This window comes from Myotis lucifugus, unplaced genomic scaffold (genome assembly GCF_000147115.1).
Source record: "Myotis lucifugus unplaced genomic scaffold, Myoluc2.0 scaffold_1, whole genome shotgun sequence".
Classification (NCBI taxonomy): Eukaryota; Metazoa; Chordata; class Mammalia; order Chiroptera; family Vespertilionidae; genus Myotis; species Myotis lucifugus.
Window position 1 is genome coordinate 2,044,944 of NW_005871049.1, and position 18,201 is coordinate 2,063,144.

Sequence of the window (18,201 nt, forward strand, 5' to 3'; positions counted from 1 at the left end):
ATAACAGATAGTACTGGAATATATATATATATATATAGCTTTTTCCTGTATATACCTATGATAAAGTTAACTTATAAATTAGGCACAGTAAGAGATTATCAACAGTAGCTAGTAAAGTCCTGGCCAGTGTGGCTCAGTTTGTTGGATATCTTGAGGGCCCGCAGGAAGTTGGCCGGCAGGGGGAGGGACCGTGGGAGTTTGACCGGCTGTGTGAGGTTGGCTGTGGGAGTGCACTGACCTCCAGGGGGCAGCTCCTGTGTTGAGTGTCTGCTCCCTGGTGCTCAGTGCACATCATAGTGACCGGTCATTCGGTCACTTAGGCTTTTATATATATATATATATATATATATATATGGATATATATATAGAATCTGTAATAAAAGTTAGGTGAATGGGGTCTCTCAAAATACCTTATTGTACTGCACCCACCCTTCCTGTGATGATATGCGATGATAAAATGCCCACATGTAGAGACAAAGTTTGATGAATGACTTAGGCATTGTGACAGTGATAGGCTACTACCTTCTTTCTGTTGATATGTAACAAGCACTTTCCGACTTCTCTATGGCATATTCGAATTATAAGCATCACTACTCTTGTGTTTTGGGGCCATTGCTAAATAAAGTAAGGGTTACTTGAACACAAACACTGCAATATCTTGACCCTTGATCTGGTAACCAAGAGGGCTACTAAGCGACTACTGGGCAGGTAGCATGTATAGCATGAGTATGATGGACAAAGGGATGATTCATGTCCTGGGTGGATTGGGACTGGGTGGGGACTGCTTGAGATTTTATCATATTACTCAGAACAGTATGCATTTTAAAACATATGAATTATTTATTTCTGGAATTTTCCATTTAATATTTCAGACCTTTGTTAACAGGGCAACTGAAACTGGAGGGGAAACCGCAGATAATGGAGTACCGCTTTATCTTTAATAAATGGCAACTCCATCTTTCTCATTTAAGGCATCAACCCTTAGAGTGATCCTTGAGTTCTCTCTTTCTGTAGCACCCATATCCACTCCATTAGTACACTTCATTGGTTCTTTCTATTTCTTGCCCCCACTGCCAATTGCAGATTGGTTCACATAACTGTTATATCTCACCTGAATTATTGCAGTAACCTTCTAAGTAGGTCTCTGTGTTTCCATCTCAACTCTCTAAGGCTGTTTTCAGGATGGCATTCGGAATGGTCCTTTTAAAACATCAACCCTTCAAAGATGTCTATCTTACTCAGAGTAAAAGGGCATAAGGCATATGTCTTCCTCTCCCTGGATCATTTATCTGACTTCATTTCTTCCTGTTCTCTCATTTGCTTACTCTGTTTTAGCCACATTGACTTTATTTTTTTTTGTTTTTTGTTTTTTATTGCTTAAAATATTACAAAGAATAGTACATATGTCTCCTTTTTTTCCCCCTTGACCTTCCCCTGGCCTCCTCTACCCCCCGTGTCTTCTGTCCATTGGTTATGCTTATATGCATGCATACAAGTCCTCCTTCGGTTGATCTCTTCCCCCCCCCCCCCCCCCCCGCTGCCCCCCAACCCTCCCCGGCCTTCCTGCTGTAGTTTGACAGTTTGTTCGAGGCAGCTCTGCCTCTGTATCTATTTTTGTTCATAAGTTTATAATGGTCTTTATTATCCATAAATGAGTGAGATCATGTGGTATTTTTCCTTCATTGACTGGCTTATTTCACTTAGCATAATGCTCTCCAGTTCCATCCATGCTGTTGCAAATGGTAAGAGTTCCTTCTTTTTTACAGCAGCATAGTATTCCATTGTGAAGATGTACCACAGTTTTCTAATCCATTCATCTACTGATGGGCACTTAGGCTGTTTCCAGATCTTAGCTATGGTGAATTGTGCTGCTATGAACATAGGGGTGCATATATCCTTTCTGATTGGTGTTTCTGGTTTCTTGGGATATATTCCTAGAAGTGGGATCACAGGGTCAAATGGGAGTTCCATTTTTAGGTTTTTGAGGAAACTCCATACTGTCTTCCATAGTGGCTGCACCAGTCTGCATTCCCTAGCAGGTGTTTTCTTATGACATATTGATAATATCATTCCATGCTGTCTTTCTGACTCCCATTGTTGCTGGTAAGGTCAGTGTTTGGGAATTAGCAATCTCCTGCCTTTTAAGAGTAATGTATCTTTTTTCCTCTGGTTGTGTTGAAAGATTTTCTTTCTTTTTGTGGGGAGAAGAGGGGCTGTTTGGTTTTGTTTGTAATATTTTGATGTGTATAGGTGTAGATTTGTTTGTTTATTCTCAGGATTTGCTAAACCAGAGGATTAGTTCTGGTGAATTCTTAGCCAATTTCTGCTATTATTTCCCATAAGTCTTTTTTTTCTCTCTAGTCTTCCTGTTATTCCCCAAGTATTTTGGGATCAGGAATTCATCCTTGCATCTCTTGTTGAGCTTTGTGAGTTTAACAAGAGTTATTTGAGAGTCTTTCTTCCTAAGGTGAAATTTTCGAGCTCTTCTGAAGAAAAGAGTTATATTTCTTTTTTACCCCCTTGTTCTTACTCTGTTTTCATGTTCGGAGACGTCTCTTTGGTTCAGAATTCTTGCCTATCTTTAACTTTTTATGTATTAAAGTCAGTTGGATTTTGGGGGGGCCGGGGGTGGAACACGCAGCCTGGGCATGTATTTTTACCATGAATCAAACCTTCCACCTTTCCGTGTATGGGATAATGCTCCAACCGAGCCACACCGGCCTGGGCTGGATGTTAACTTTTTGTTATAAATAATTGCCTGAAATATCTTTCTATAATCTTTTACTTGTTTGGATTATTTTCTTTGGGTGAGAATATTAGGGGTGGAATTAATAGTTATTTCATTTTGATGGTTTGTGGTAGAGCAGGTGTGTCTTTCCTGATTTTATGGGAAACTGAAACTGAATTAATTGGCTTGTTTAATGTGACATAATTTATGATGAAGTCAGAGGACAAAACTCATTACTACTATGTTTGGTTGTGTGATTCTGGCTTCTCACTTTACCTGATAACACTCATGTTCATTCTCCGCTACCGATTGAAGGCAGTTGTTTTATAGTTATATTTCCTGATAGTATAATTACTTAATTAGTAGGGGAAGACAGAACTAACATCACGTCATAGATTATGGCTGGATTTGTCATAAAGCATGTAATAATAATGGAGTTTTATTGTTATTGGATAACAAGGTAGTGGTTAAGAGTTTGGGATCCAGAGCTGGACGGCCCAGCTTTGAATTCTGGCTCTGCCACTTACTAAATCATTCACTACTCCATGACTAAAGGTATATAGTAAAATAAGAGCAATAACATAGTATCTAACTTAAGAGGATTAAAGGGGAATCTGTGCTTGGCACATAGCAAAAACCAAGTAAATGTTAGTTTATTTAAAGTACAGTGGAACCTCGTTTCTCAAGCTTAATTCATTCCAGAAGGCTGTTTAAGAAGCGATTTATTCGAAAACCGAATCATTTTTCCTCATTAGAAATAATGTAAATTGAATTAATCCATTCCAAACCCCCTAAATGATTCCGTTTTGATATATATAGGACATGTCTAATATACTGTTTATAAATAAACATTTCTTCTCTTAAATGTATCAAACCACCCCCTACTATCCTTAAATGAATTTTTCACATATCACTGCCTCGGAAATGCTATCACCAGTAACTGCTTTTTGTTTATACAATCAACAACAGTTTTTCTACCTATTCAATTGCCTGTGATTCTTGTTATGTGAGCACTTTCACACCCTTAGCACATTAGCAGTCTTGATGGTCTCTTTATGTTTTAAAATTGTGCTAATTGAGGATTTCCGCCAGCAACAAAAGCATTCTCTCCTTTGTTGCCTGAGAGACTTTTGTCATGCTGGGGTATCAGCTTGAAAGGTCAAAAACCCAAGTTTTGCTCCACCACATTTTTTTCTGTGAACAACTAGGTGGAGAACTGAATTGTTTTGAGATGTTTAAGAACCGAGGTTTGATTAGAATTTAGGACTTGAATAAACAAGCAAATTTCATATTTAGCAATAATTGACAAAGAAATTAATTGATCACAAATGAAATTATGTCAAAAAATTTTGGGAAACCCATTCAAATTGTAGTTTTCTGTAGAGGCAAATAAATATTTGTTTTTCCACCTGTCTTGGTATCTTGGTTTTAAAGTTCCAAAGCCATCTAGCCTTGAAGTCATGTTTGTTTTTTTTTTTTCTGATAACTTGCAAATGGATAACAGGCAAAAACGGCCTGTTGGCTTTTAAATTTTTAAATAATAAGATGTAGTTTGTCTCATTTCCTAGTAACTATATACATGAAGAAATAATCACAGTATTTTCAGTAAGAGCTTTCTGTGAGATTTAACTTAGTTCTGTGTGAATAGAGTCTTAAAACGCAGATGGTAACTTATACATCATTAAATTGAGCCCAGTTGTTTGATATCCTTGAGCCTCAGACATTATTATTTTTATTTGAATTATATTAATTCACTCAGCTTACTCTTTTTGAATACTTAATCTGTGCCAGGTGGATAGTGTTTTTAGCATTAAGGAGGGAAGATTGAGTCTTAGGGAAGGAAGGTAGGAGATCTGTACTGTTTATTAGGTGTTAAAGGCATGGGTATGGATTTAGATCAGAAATAGAGGCATTTGGATTGCAGATCAATTAGATACTATTTTTGGAGAAAAGATTAACTCATGGTCTCTGCATTGGACAAGTCCAAAGGAGCTTGATGCACATTGTATTCTGCAAGAATGTTGTCCTTTGGAGCTGTGTAGTGCACTGTTCTGGATGCAGCCTCTCCTGCATGTCCTGGGAAATAACCAAGTCAGTTGTATTGACGTTGCTGGAATCTAGCCTGTACCTTTCAGGATCATTTCATTTGTTCATTATTGTTCATTAATAAGTAGGATGTTTGTTTGTTTGGGAAGGATGTAGACTATCACCTTCAGAAGGGACCACAGGCTACTCCCCAGCCTAGTTTTATTGAGATATAATCGACGAATAACATTGTACTGGGATCACAGTCTCTTGACATTGTTACAATTTCTTTTTATAATTTTCTCTCTTTTTCCCCCCTGATGTTGTGTTGTGATCCAAAGACTAGGGCAAAGATAATCTTTTCCTTGGTATGTTTCTGTTTATTTTAGTTTTTAGTTCTTTATAAATTAAAATAGCTGATTTATTTTCCCAGAATATTGGTAGATTACTTATATAAAACAAATACAAGTTAAGATTTACTACTGCATAAAGGGCTATGTTATGAACAATTAAGACAAAGCATTTTAGTTGTAATTATTGTTAAGCTCGAGTGTTTTCATCTAGAATTTTTGGGCATTGCTTTCTTAGAAGGCCAATGGGAAAAAGTTTGATTCTTATTGATGCCAATGTTTTGTCTGTCTAAAGTGTCAACCCAAGAAAAAGTCAACACCATTGAAGTATGAAGTTGGAGATCTCATCTGGGCAAAATTCAAGAGACGCCCATGGTGGCCCTGCAGGATTTGTTCTGATCCGTTGATTAACACACACTCAAAAATGAAAGGTAATATTTGCAATTGATTTCACATGATAAAAAACAGTTTGGAATTATAAACTCGCAGATCCCTTTAGTATAACCCAGCTTTGGTTGCCATTAGCAATAATCCATTTTTACCTTTGAGCATTTCATGTATGGATTGTTATTAATTTATTTTTCCTTTTTGGATTTTTTATATGTTTGTTTTATTTTACTCTATAATTTAAACTTTTTCAATTATTCTATCTGTAGATGCCAGGAAAATGTCAGGCTTATTACCTAAAGTTTACATTGTCTAGAATCCTTTTCAGTATATTTGTTTTTCTACTTTAATCTTCAGTTTTTGTATTGTGTGTTTTCTTTTTTGTTAAAGCTAAAACAGTTAAAAAATAAGTATAAGTTATAAATTATTTCAAATTTTAAAATCTTGATTTAGAATATTACCATTAATTACTGTTAAATTGCTTATTCTGTTTGAATCTCAGATGATTTATCACTAAAATGCTATAAGATAGCAGCTGAAAATTGATCTTGCTCCCTTTTTTCTCTTAAGATGGTTTATGATTTTACTGTAGTTTTAATACATATATTTTAGTTTTTGAATAGGTTATATATGCACAAGATTAAAAAAATCATCATATTTCCTCCTTTTCTCTGATCTGTTTCATTCTTTTTAAAAAATATTTCTTTTATTTATTTATTAATATCTTTTTATTGATTTCAGAGAGGAAGGGAGAGAGAGAAAGAGAGAAACATCAATGATGAGAGAGAATCATTGATTGGCTGCCTCCTGCACGCCCCCCACTGGGGAATCAAGCCTGCAACCTGGGCATGTGCCCCTGACCGGAACTGAACCTGGGACCCTTCAGTCCACAGGCCAACGCTCTATCCACTGAGCCAAACCAGCTGGGGTTGATCTGTTCCATTCTTTACCCTTTCTTTCAAACCAATTGTTATGAATGTTTCTATAAATCTACATATATATTCTCATATCCCTACCCTTTTAATTTTAACATAAAAGTTGCATATTGTATGTTTGTTCTATAGTAGCTTTTTTTTTTTACTTCTTGGAGTTTTTCCCTGTTTGTGCATTACAACTTCCTTCTTTTTTTCCTTTTTACAGCTGCATAGTTCTTCCACTTTTTGAATATGCTGTACTTTAGATAACCAATTCCCCTGTTGATGAATGTTAATTTGTTTCTAATCTTGTGTTGTAAAGATAATATACATACATACATGTGTATACATACATGTGTTTGTGTGTACCCACAAGTAATGCTGTAAAGAATAACTGTGTGTGTTTCATATATACATGTCCATTTATCTGTAGAATGATTTACCAAAAGTGGGATTGGTAGATTTGGTTTTATATATTGAATATTGATTATTGAGTTGCCCAAAGACCTTTATAGTTCACTGTTTTTTAAAAAAATGGTATCTTGCCCTGGCCGTGTGGTTCGTTTGGTTGGAGTGTTGTCCCATACTCCTAAGAGGTTGCAGGTTTTATCCCCAATTCCTGGTTGGGGCATGTAGGAGAGGCGGCCGATGAATGTTTCTCTCCCCCCCCCCTCTCTCTCTGTCTCTCTAAAATCAATAAAAACATATCCTCGGGTGAGGATTTAAAAAAAAGGTATCTAGCCCGGCTGGCCAGCCGGTGTCGCTCAGTGGTTGAGTGTTGACCTATGAACCAGGAGGTCATGGTCAGATTTTAATTGGGGTACCTGCCCAGATTTTGGGCTCTATCCACAGTCGGAAGTGTGTAGGAGGCAGCTGATTGATGATTCTCTGTCATTGATGTTTCTATTTCTCCCTTTCTGTTCCTCTTTCTGAAATCAGTAAAAACATATTAAAGAATTTTTTTTCCCCCTTCTATCTGACCTACATCAGAGTTTATTGTCCTGAAGGTTTTTTAGCTTACTGATTTTTTTGGGGGGGGTCTTCCTTGGTGACAGGCTTCTTTGGTGTCAGAGGCTTCTTTGGCGACAGTGGTGTGTGTGTGGATGTTATCTTGATGAACAGTCATCATTTTAAAGTAATGACACTGTTTTTTATCCTTATCTAGTTTCGAACCGGAGACCTTATCGACAGTACTATGTGGAGGCTTTTGGAGACCCTTCTGAGAGAGCCTGGGTGGCTGGAAAAGCAATTGTCATGTTCGAAGGCAGACATCAGTTTGAAGAGCTACCTGTCCTTAGGAGAAGAGGGAAGCAAAAAGAAAAAGGATATAGGCATAAGGTAAAAAAGAAAATAAAACACACACATACATGAAAAAACAAAAGCCTCTCAAATTATCTTCTGGAGGGTAGGCAAAGAGGAAGCAAGGAAAAAGTATTCTATTTTTGAAATATAAGTTTATTCCCTTTGGTAGATGGATATTTGTGAGAAAATAGATAGAAAGCAAGGTGTTTTTTTTTGCAGGGATGAGATGGGGCTAGCCTTCCAAATATTTATACTCAATTTTTTGAGAAATTATTCCAGTTAATTTTTGCCATGTCACTTAGATGTGACAGTACAAAATGACAAAACCAATCTTCTTTGGTTATATCTTACGTAACATCAAAATGAAATTCTTCTTACTCTCTAGATTAATTATTTCTTTTAAAAATGGGAATGATAGAAAAAAACTGGAAAGGTAAAGCTTTAAACTGTTTTGTTTGTTTTGGTTTTTGTGTTCAGTTATTAGTGCTTAAGATTGTAGTTTCATACCTGGTTATGTTTGTTTGTTTTTTGTTAATCCCCACCCAAGGATATTTTTTTCCATTCATTTTTAGAGAGATTGGAAGGAAGGGAGGGAAAGAGAGACAGAAACATCAATGTGAGAGAGACACATTGATTGATTTATCCCTAATTCCTGATCAGGGCATGTAGGGGAGGCAGCCAATGAATGTTTCCCCCACGTGCCCCAACCAGGGCTGGAGATCGAACCTGCAACACTAGTATATGCCCTTGATCTGGAATCAAACCCACGTCACTTTGGTATGCAGGCCCACGCTCTAACCATTGGGCAACAACGGCCAGGCCATACCTGGTTATGTTTCTCTTTGCTTGTTTGTTAATCCTCACTTGAGGATTTTTTTTTTTAATTGATTTTTAGAGAAAGTGGAAGGGAAGGAAGGAAGGAAGGAGGGAGGGAGGGAGGAAAGGAGGGGAGAGAGAGAGAGAGAGAGAGAGAGAGAGAGAGAGAGAGAGAGAGAAAGAGAGAAAGAGAAAGAAAAAAAGAAAGAAAGAAATCGATTGGTTGCCTCCCAAACATTCCCTGACCAGGGCCGGGGATCAAACCCACAACCCAGGTATGTGCCCTTTGCTGGGAATCGAACTTGAGAGTCTTCGAAATCATGACTAGGATAATTTAGAATCGATATCCAGTCCCTGCTATTTTTAATTTGAGTTCTTTTTATTTATTTAAAAAATTTTTTTGGAATCCTCACCTGAGGATATGTTTCCATTGATTTTTAGAGAGAGCAGAAGTCGGGGGGCGGGGGGAGGAGAGGGAGAAACATCGATGTGGAGACATCGACGGGTTGCTTCCTGCATGCCCCTTGACTAGGATTGAGCTCACAACCGAGGTATGTACCCTTGACCTTGACCAGGAATTGAATCTGCAACCCCTTGGTCTGCGGGCCAACACTCTAACCACTGAGCAAAATCAGCCAGGGTGAGTTCTTTTTTAAAATATTTTTATTGGGTTTTAGAGTGAGATAGAGGAATCGAAAGAGAGAGCAAAACATTGATCTGTTGCCTCCTGCATGCCCCTTACCAGGAATTGAGCCCACAACCTGGGCATGTGCCATGACCAGGAATCCAGCCAGCAACCTTTTGGTGCATGGGTCGATGCCCTACCAACTGTAGCAAAATCAGTCAGGGCTAATTTGTGTTCTTTGAGGACTAGTGTCTCCAACTAAAAAACTAGTGTAATCATACGTTCTTGTACAACTATTGTGTGGATTAGAAGTAATTATAAATATTTAATATGGCATAAGGTTGATGCTCTAAAACAGTGGTCGCCAACCTTTCAGACCTCACGGACCACCAGTTGGCGACTGCTGCTTGAATAAAACAACTAGCATTTGCTGCTGTTAGGATTAAGGAGGCTAATAAGTATATCCTTTCTAATACTTTGGGTGGTTGTCGGTCAGATGGTGTCAAGAGTTTTTGTGCCACGCCTTTAGCTGTGTAGATTAAACACTCCCTTTTCTGAGGAGTTCATTAGATCTTTCAGGTTCTGGAGAATTTATTTACTCTGGTCACACTTCTGACAATTAATAGGTATGTGTTTGCTTGTAAAATAAACCAGATGATCAGTTTAGTGCTTTATAAGAGGAGGCTACCTATATAGTGACCTGATTTTTACATGCTCAGCAGAACATCCCTTTCACAAGTATTAAAGTAATTTGTGAACACTAAGTGATGGTTAGAACCATGACTAATATCTATTTTATGAAGCCAAGGAGAGAAAAAAGGGTCTGGAAAGTTGGATATATTTCATAGAGTTAATGTCCTCATACTGTGAGGAATCAAGAAAAGAATATGTCGTGCTTGCTTCGGCAGCACATATACTAAAATTGGAACGATACAGAGAAAATTAGCATGGCCCCTGCGCAAGGATGACACACAAATTCGTGAAGCGTTCCATAAAAAAAAAAAAAAAGAAAGAAAAGAGCATGTGTAATTTGTTATACCCAGGGTGTTTTGGTGTCTCTGGATGACATCATTAAGTACATGAGACTGCTTGGTTATAATCCAGATTGTATGTAACATGTATAGAAGAAACTTGATTAGCTAAGGACCTACTGATAACCAGAGGTCCAAATTTCAGGTGTCCTACGACAGGTCTGACTCACTTACTTTTCCTGTTCTCGTTTTTTCATATTTATCTTCTTTATTTAGCCTTTTATTCTCTCTTTTATGCAGCTGAGCAAATGCTTGGCTTTCATAAGTCAGGAAGAAAATATATCGTTATTTAGGTGTCAAGGAGTAAGTAGGAAGGGTCTGGTTATTTCCTGATTTGGTAATGTGATGTTAATTAGTAATGTAATGTTGTAGTCCAACTTATGGTCCACTCTTTTGTGCTTACAAAGGCAGGGAGAATGGATAAAGAGATCAACCTTTCCTCTAATGATAGATCTTAGTGGTAAAGTAGTGTTGAGGAATCTCCATTAATTAAGCTCTGGGTGAGCTGTAAGAGCTCACTACCTAACTGGTCCCATAAAAGGACCTTGAAAAAGTGCAATAAGACTTTGAAAAATCGATTTGTGAAGTGTTCATTGAACATCTCCCTGTTTCCTTCTCCCATTTCTTTGATAAGTAATAACCTTTTTCTCCTTTAAATTTAAGGTTCCTCAGAAAATTTTGAGTAAATGGGAAGCCAGTGTTGGTCTTGCTGAACAGTATGATGTTCCCAAAGGGTCAAAGAACCGAAAATGTGTCAGCAGTTCAATCAAATTGGACAGTGAAGAGGATATGCCATTTGAGGACTGTACAAATGATCCTGAGTCAGAACATGACCTGTTGCTTAATGGCTGCTTGAAATCTCTGGCTTTTGACTCTGAACATTCTGCAGATGAGAAGGAGAAGCCTTGTGCTAAGTCTCGAGTCAGAAAGAGCACTGATAATCCAAAAAGGACTTGTGTGAAAAAGGGCCACATGCAGTTTGAAACAAATAAGGAAGAACGGAGGGGAAAGATTCCAGAGAACCTTGGCATAAACTTTATTTCTGGGGATGTATCTGACAAGCAGGCCTCTAATGAACTTTCCAGGATAGCAAACAGCCTCACAGGGGCCAGCACTGCTCCAGGAAGTTTTCTGTTTTCTTCTTGTGCAAAAAACCCTGCAAAGAAAGAATTTGAGACTTCAAATTGTGACTCTTTATTGGGCTTGTCTGAGGGTGCCTTGATTTCTAAACGTTCTGGGGAGAAGAAGAAACTTCAACGAGGTCTGGTGTGTAGTTCAAAGGTACAGCTCTGCTATATTAAAGCAGGTGATGAAGAAAAACGAAGTGATTCCATTAGTATTTGTACCACTTCTGATGATGGAAGCAGTGATCTGGATCCCATAGATCACAGTTCAGAGTCTGATAACAGTGTCCTTGAAATTACAGATGCTTTTGATAGAACAGAGAATATGTTGTCCTTGCAGAAAAATGAAAAGGTAAAGTATTCCAGGTATCCTGCCACAAACACTAAGGTAAAAGCAAAGCAGAAGTCCCTCATTACTAGCTCACTTACAGACCACTTAACAGATTGTACTAAGACAGCAGAGTCTGGAACTGAGACATCTCAGGTTAACCTCTCTGATTTTAAAGTGTCCACTCTTGTTCGAAAACCCCAAATGGATTTTAGAAATGATGGTTTCTCTACAAAATTCAACACCCCATCAAGCATTTGCAGTGAGAACTCACTAATAAAGGGTGGGGCTACAAATCAAACTCTGTTACACTCGAAAAGCAAACAGCCCAAGATCCGAAGTATAAAGTGCAAACATAAAGAAAATCCAGTTGTAGAACCTCCAGTTACAAATGAAGACTGCAGTTTGAAATGCTGTTCTTCTGATACCAAAGGTTCTCCTTTGGCCAGCATTTCCAAAAGTGGGAAAGGGGATGGGCTAAAACTACTGAGCAACATGCATGAGAAAACCAGAGATTCGAATGACATAGAAACAGCAGTGGTGAAACACGTTCTGTCTGAGTTGAAGGAACTCTCTTATAGATCCTTAAGTGAAGATGTCAGTGAATCTGGAACATCAAAGCCATCAAAACCATTACTTTTTTCTTCTGCCTCTAGTCAGAATCATATACCTATTGAACCAGACTATAAATTCAGTACCTTGCTAATGATGTTGAAAGATATGCATGATAGTAAGACCAAGGAGCAACGGTTAATGACTGCTCAAAACTTGGTCTCCTATCGGAGCCCTGGTCTTGGAGACTGTTCTACCAGTAGTCCTCTAGGGACTTCTAAGGTCTTAGTTTCAGGAGCCTCCAATCATAATTCAGAAAAAAATGGAGATGGCACTCAGGATCCAGTCTATCCTAGCCCCAGTGGGGGTGACTCTGCACTGTCTGGGGAGTTGTCTGCCTCCCTACCTGGCTTAGTGTCTGACAGAAGAGACCTCCCTGCTTCTGGCAAGAGTCGTTCAAACTGTGTTACTAGACGCAACTGTGGGCGATCAAAGCCATCCAAATTGCAAGATGCTTTTTCAGGTCAGATGGGAAAGAACACAGCGAACCATAGAGCCTTAAAGACAGAGCGCAAAAGAAAATTGAACCAGGTTCCAGCTGTGATTCCAGAGGCTGCACTGCCAGGAGACAGACAGAATGCAGCCTCAGAGAATGGCTCCTTGGGAGGTGGAGCAGAAGACCCTGCTAAAGAAGAACCCCTTCAATTAATGGGCCATTTAACAAGTGAAGACAGTGCCCATTTTTCTGATGTTCATTTTGACAACAAAGTCAACCAGTCTGAGCCTGATAAAACTGAAAAAGGCTCCATCTTTGAAAACAGAAAAGGTCCAGAGCTGGACTCTGAAATGAACAGTGAAAATGATGAACCCAGTGGTGTTAATCAAGTAGTACCTAAAAAGCGGTGGCAGCGTTTAAACCAAAGGCGCACTAAACCTCGTAAGCGCACTAACCGATTTAGGGAGAAAGAAAACTCTGAGGGTTCCTTTGGGGTCTCGCTTTCTGCTGACTCTGTAAAGAAGGGGGGTGAGTTCCCAGAGCATAGACCTTCTCCTTCAACAAACATACTGGAGGATGTGCTGACAGATCCAAATCACACCGGCCACTTAGATTCAGTTGGGCCACTTCTGAATGTTTGTGATAAATCCGGTGCCAACACTGAGGAGATGGAAAAGGAGCCAGGAATTCCCACTTTGACTCCCCAGCCTGAGCTTCCTGAACCAGGTAAGAATTCCTGACTGTCATAGAATGGGATTAGAGGAAGTGATGACATGATCCCCTCTGAAGTTCTTAATGGAAGGGCTAAGTGTAAATTGGGAGGGAAGGATTATCACTTGAAGAAAGGGCTTACTGCAGACAAGTTTGAGTTTTGAGGACCAGCCTTCCATATACTTTCACAAATTATGCTTTATTAGAAGCTCTATTTTTTTTTCCTCTTGTTTTTAGTAAGTTTCAGAACATTTTGTTGTGTTTCCTACTTTTAAATCTGTGAACTTTTTAAATCTGTGAACTTTTTCAGTTTCAATCTGGTATTGCACGTAGTTGAGAAGCTCTGAGCCGAGTTAAGTTCAATTGTTAGTTTACAGAAATCAAATAGATTTTATTTAACGTTAAGCGTCCTTTGACCACAACTTAAGGTAGGCTCACCTGTTAGATACATAAAAGGAACATGTTGCTTTGAAAAAATGGAAATGGCCCTGGTCAGTTTGGCTCAGTGGTTAGAGTGTCAGCCCTCAGACTAAAGGGTCCTGGGATTTGATTCCTGGTCAAGAGCATGTACCTGGGTTGTGCTTGTGTGGGAGGCAACCAATCGATGTGTCTTTCTTACATCGTTTTTGTTTTTTTATATATTTTTATTGATTTCAGAGAGGAAGGGAGAAGGAGATAGAGAGATAGAAATGTCAATGATGAGAGTGAATCATTGATTGGCTGCCTCCTACACACCCCCTACTGGGGATTGAACCTGCAACCTAGGCGTATGCCCTTGACCAGAATTGAACCCGGACTCTACAGTCCCCAGGCTGACACTCTATCCACTGAGCCAAGGCAGCTAGGGCTCACATTGATGTTTTTATCTCCCCCTCCCCTTCTTCCATTCTGTCTGAAAATCAATGGAAAAAATATCCTCAGGTGAGTTTTTTTGTTTTTTGTTTTTTAATGAAATATGGAAATATTCTAAGGCTCTAGATGGCTTATATCATTTCTGGAATGAGGTTTTAGAATGAAGTGCCACGGTATCCTAGCTTAGCAGCAGAAGGAACGTAAGTCTTTCAATATATTAATAAATACATTGTAGTTATTGAGGATACATCTAATTTCTTAGATTTGTTTATTATACTAAATTCTGTTTTCAAACAGCTTTATTGAGATACAATTTATAAAGTATAAAATTCATCTATTTTAAGTTTATACTTGGTGTTTTTTAGTATATTCACAGACCAGTGTGACCACCAACATATCAATTTTGGAACATTTGCATCACCCCAGAAAGAAACCTTGTACCCTTTTTCAGTCTGCCTTCATTTCTCCCCAGTCTGTAGATTTGCCTATTCTGTACATCTCGTATAAATGGTATCATACAATATGTGGTATTTTTGTGTTTGGTTCTTTTGCTTAGCATGTATCAATGCTTCATTTTTACTATTGTAAAAAAAAAACAACCACATAAATGTACCCTCTGAACAAGTTTAAAGTATATATTATAGTATTAAATATGTGCACATGGTTGTACAACAGATCTCTGACCGGAATCGAACCTGGGACCCTTCAGTCCGCAGGCCGACGCTCTATCCACTGAGCCAAACCGGTTTCGGCCAATATGTGGTATTTTTGTGTTTGGTTCTTTTGCTTAGCATGTATCAATGCTTCATTTTTACTATTGTAAAAAAAAACAACCACATAAATGTACCCTCTGAACAAGTTTAAAGTATATATTATAGTATTAAATATGTGCACATGGTTGTACAACAGATCTCTAGAACTTTTTTATGCATATCTGAAACTCAATACCTATTGAACAATAACTTTCCATTTCCTCCTTTGACCAGCCCCAGCAACCACCATTCTGTTTTTGTTTCTATGAATTTGATTGCTATAGATACCTCATGTATCTTTTTGTTGTTGTTGTTAATCCTCACCCGAGGATATTTTTCCATTGATATTTATTTATTTAATTATTTAATTATTTTTCTTCATTGATTTTTAGAGAGAGTGAAAGGGAGGGGGAGAGACAGAGAGAAACATTGATGTGAGAGACACATTGATTAGTTGCTTCCCCGCATGCACCCCAACCAGGGCCAGGGATTAAGCTGCAACTTGTATGTGCCCTTGACTGGAATTGAACCTGTGACCCTTCAGTCTGCAGGCTGACACTCTACCTCCTGAGCCAAACCAGCTAGGGCTACCTCATGTAAATGGAGTTGTAATGTGTCTTTTTCTGATTGGGTTATTTCATTTAGTGTAGTGTCCTCAAGGTTCATCCACATAACAGGATTTCCCCTTCTTTTTTTTTTCAAAGTAGGGTTTACAGTTGTGAGTATGCAAAACACAGTTTATTTTTTATTATTAACTAGAGGCCCGGTGCACAAAAATTTGTGCACTCGGGGGGGGGGGGAGAGGGGGTCCCTCAGCCCGGCCTGTGCCCTCTTGCAGTCTGGGACCCCTCGGGAGATAACGACCTGCTGGCTTAGGCCTGCTCCCGGGTGGCAGAGGGCAGGCCCAATCCCTAGGTGCAGCCCCTGGTCGGGCTGAGAGCAGGGCTGATTGGGGAGTTGGGGCGCCATCCCCTGTCATGCACAGAGCAGGGTGGATCAGGAGGTTGCGATGCCACCTTCAGTCACGCTCAGGGTAGGGCCGATTGGGGGGTTGGGGCACCGCCCCCTGTCACACTCAAGGCAGGGTCGATGGGGAGGTTGCGGCGCCACCCCCTGTCACGCACAGAGCAGGGCCGATCAGGGGGTTGGGGCGCTGCCCCCTGTCACACACAGAGCAGGGCCCATCAGGGGGTTGGGGAGCTCCCCCCTGTCACGCACAGAGCAGGGCCCATCAGGGGGTTGGGGAGCTCCCCCCTGTCATGCACAGAGCAGGGCCCATCAGGGGGTTGGGGAGCTCCCCCCTGTCACACACAGAGCAGGGCGGATCAGGGGGTTGGGGCACCGCCCTCTATCACCCACAGAGCAGGGCCGATCAGGGGGTAGGGGCACCGCCACTCTCACACTCAGGGCAGGGCTGATGGGGAGGTTGTGGCTCTACCCTGTCACACTCAGGGCAGGGCTGATGGGGAGGTTGTGGCTCTACCCTGTCACACACAGAGCAGGGCCCGTGGGGGGGGGGGGGTGCGGCGCCGCACCCTGTCACACACAGAGCCGCAGGGCGATCGGGGTTGGGGAGCTCCCCCCTATCAGGCACAGAGCAGGGCTGATCAGGGGGTTGGGGTGCCTTCCCCTGTCACGAACAGAGCAGGGCAGATAGGGAGGTTGTGGCCCTGCCCCCTGTCACACACAGAGCCGCAGGGCGATCAGGGGGTTTGGGCACCGCCCCCTGTCACGCTGATCCCGGTGCCGGGAGGCATATTACCCTTTTACTATATAGGATAGAGGCCTGGTGCATGGGTAGGGGCTGGCTGGTTTGCCCAGAAGGGTGTCCTGGATCAGGGTGGGGGTCCCCACTGGGGTGCCTGGCCAGCCTGGATGAGGGGATGATGGCTGTTTGCAGCTGCTCACACACCCTTCAGGGTGGGGGTCCCCACTGGGGTGCCTGGCCAGTCTGGGTGAGGGGCTGAGGGCTGTTTTCAGGCTGGTGGGTGACTGAAGCTCCCAACCGTTCCTTTTTTTCTTTTTTCTTTTATTCTGGGCCAAGGCCTCTGCTGCTGAAAGCAGGTATCTGGTTTGTTTCGGTTCTATAATCGAAACACTGTATCATCTCCAGTTCTGAGATCCCGGCTGGCTGAAAGCTGGTTTCTGGGGTTTTGTTTAGCTTGTTACAATGTTTCAAACTGCCAGCTCAGAGGCCGGCAAGGCAGGCGGGGAACGTTGGAGTCCTCCTTCACTGAAGCAAGCAAGCCTCATGTTCGCTTCCAGCTGCCTGGCTGCTGGCCGCCATCTTGGCTGGCAGTTAATTTGCATATCGCCCTGATTAGCCAATGGGAAGGGTAGTGGTCGTACGCTAATGTTTCTCTTTTATTAGATAGGATTAGTCTCTTATTTCCTATATGAACCAAACCTACTTTTTTTGTGCGTTTTTTTGTTGTTAATCCTAACCTGAGGATATTTCTTCCATTGAATTTTGAGAGAGAGACATCGATATGAGAGACACATTGACTGACTCTCATACGCACTCAGCCAGGGCAGGGGATGGAACCTGCAACCCAGGCATGTGCCCTTGACTGGAAATTGAACCCTTTGGTGGGCCAGCTGACGTTCTAACAGTGAACAACACTGGCCAGGGTGTATTTTGAATTCTTTTAGATATATACCCAGAAGTGGTATTGTTGAATCATATGAAAATTCTCTTTTTTAATTGTTTTCAGGAATCTTTATACTTTTATTCCAGTGGTTTCAACAGTGCTCAAGGGTTCCCATCTCTCCACAGCCTTGCCAACAGTTGTTATTTTATTTTTGTAACAGGTGTAAGGTGATAATCGCATTTTGGTTTTGATTTACAGTTCCTGATGATTAGTAATGCTGAGCATTTTTCATAATGCTTTTGGGTTATTTGTACATCTTCTTTGAAGAAACATCTATTCGCCCAGCCAGTGTGGCTCAGTGGTTGAGCATTGACCTATGAGCCATGAGATTACAGCTTGATTCCTGGTCAGGACACACGCTCGGGTTGCGAGCTCCATCCCCAGTAGGGCGCATGCAGGAGGCAGCCTACTGATGTTTCTCTCTCATCATTGATGTTTCTATCCCTCTCGCCTTCTCCCTTCCTCTCTGAAATAAGTAAAGACATTTAAAAAAAACCAAACAAATATAAAAATGGGCAAAGAACTCAAGTAGATGTTTCTTTTCTTTTTCCCCCCCA

General features: G+C 40.6%; 1 protein-coding gene and 1 non-coding gene across 8 annotated transcripts in view; both read left to right on the plus strand.

Moving 5' to 3' along the window:
• Positions 1-18,201, plus strand: part of NSD1 (nuclear receptor binding SET domain protein 1) — a 131,611-nt gene that overhangs the window by 34,930 nt on the left and 78,480 nt on the right. For all 7 annotated transcript variants that reach the window (XM_023753785.1, XM_006081608.3, XM_023753795.1 and 4 more), the window contains 3 exons: positions 5,399-5,534; positions 7,570-7,742; positions 10,842-13,404. In XM_023753785.1, coding sequence (XP_023609553.1) covers positions 5,399-5,534; positions 7,570-7,742; positions 10,842-13,404 — 2,872 coding nt within the window. The remainder of the gene's footprint in view (positions 1-5,398; positions 5,535-7,569; positions 7,743-10,841; positions 13,405-18,201) is intronic.
• On the plus strand, positions 10,040-10,146 carry LOC111826593. The gene has a single exon (XR_002829954.1). It is a non-coding gene; the product is annotated as a U6 spliceosomal RNA (small nuclear RNA).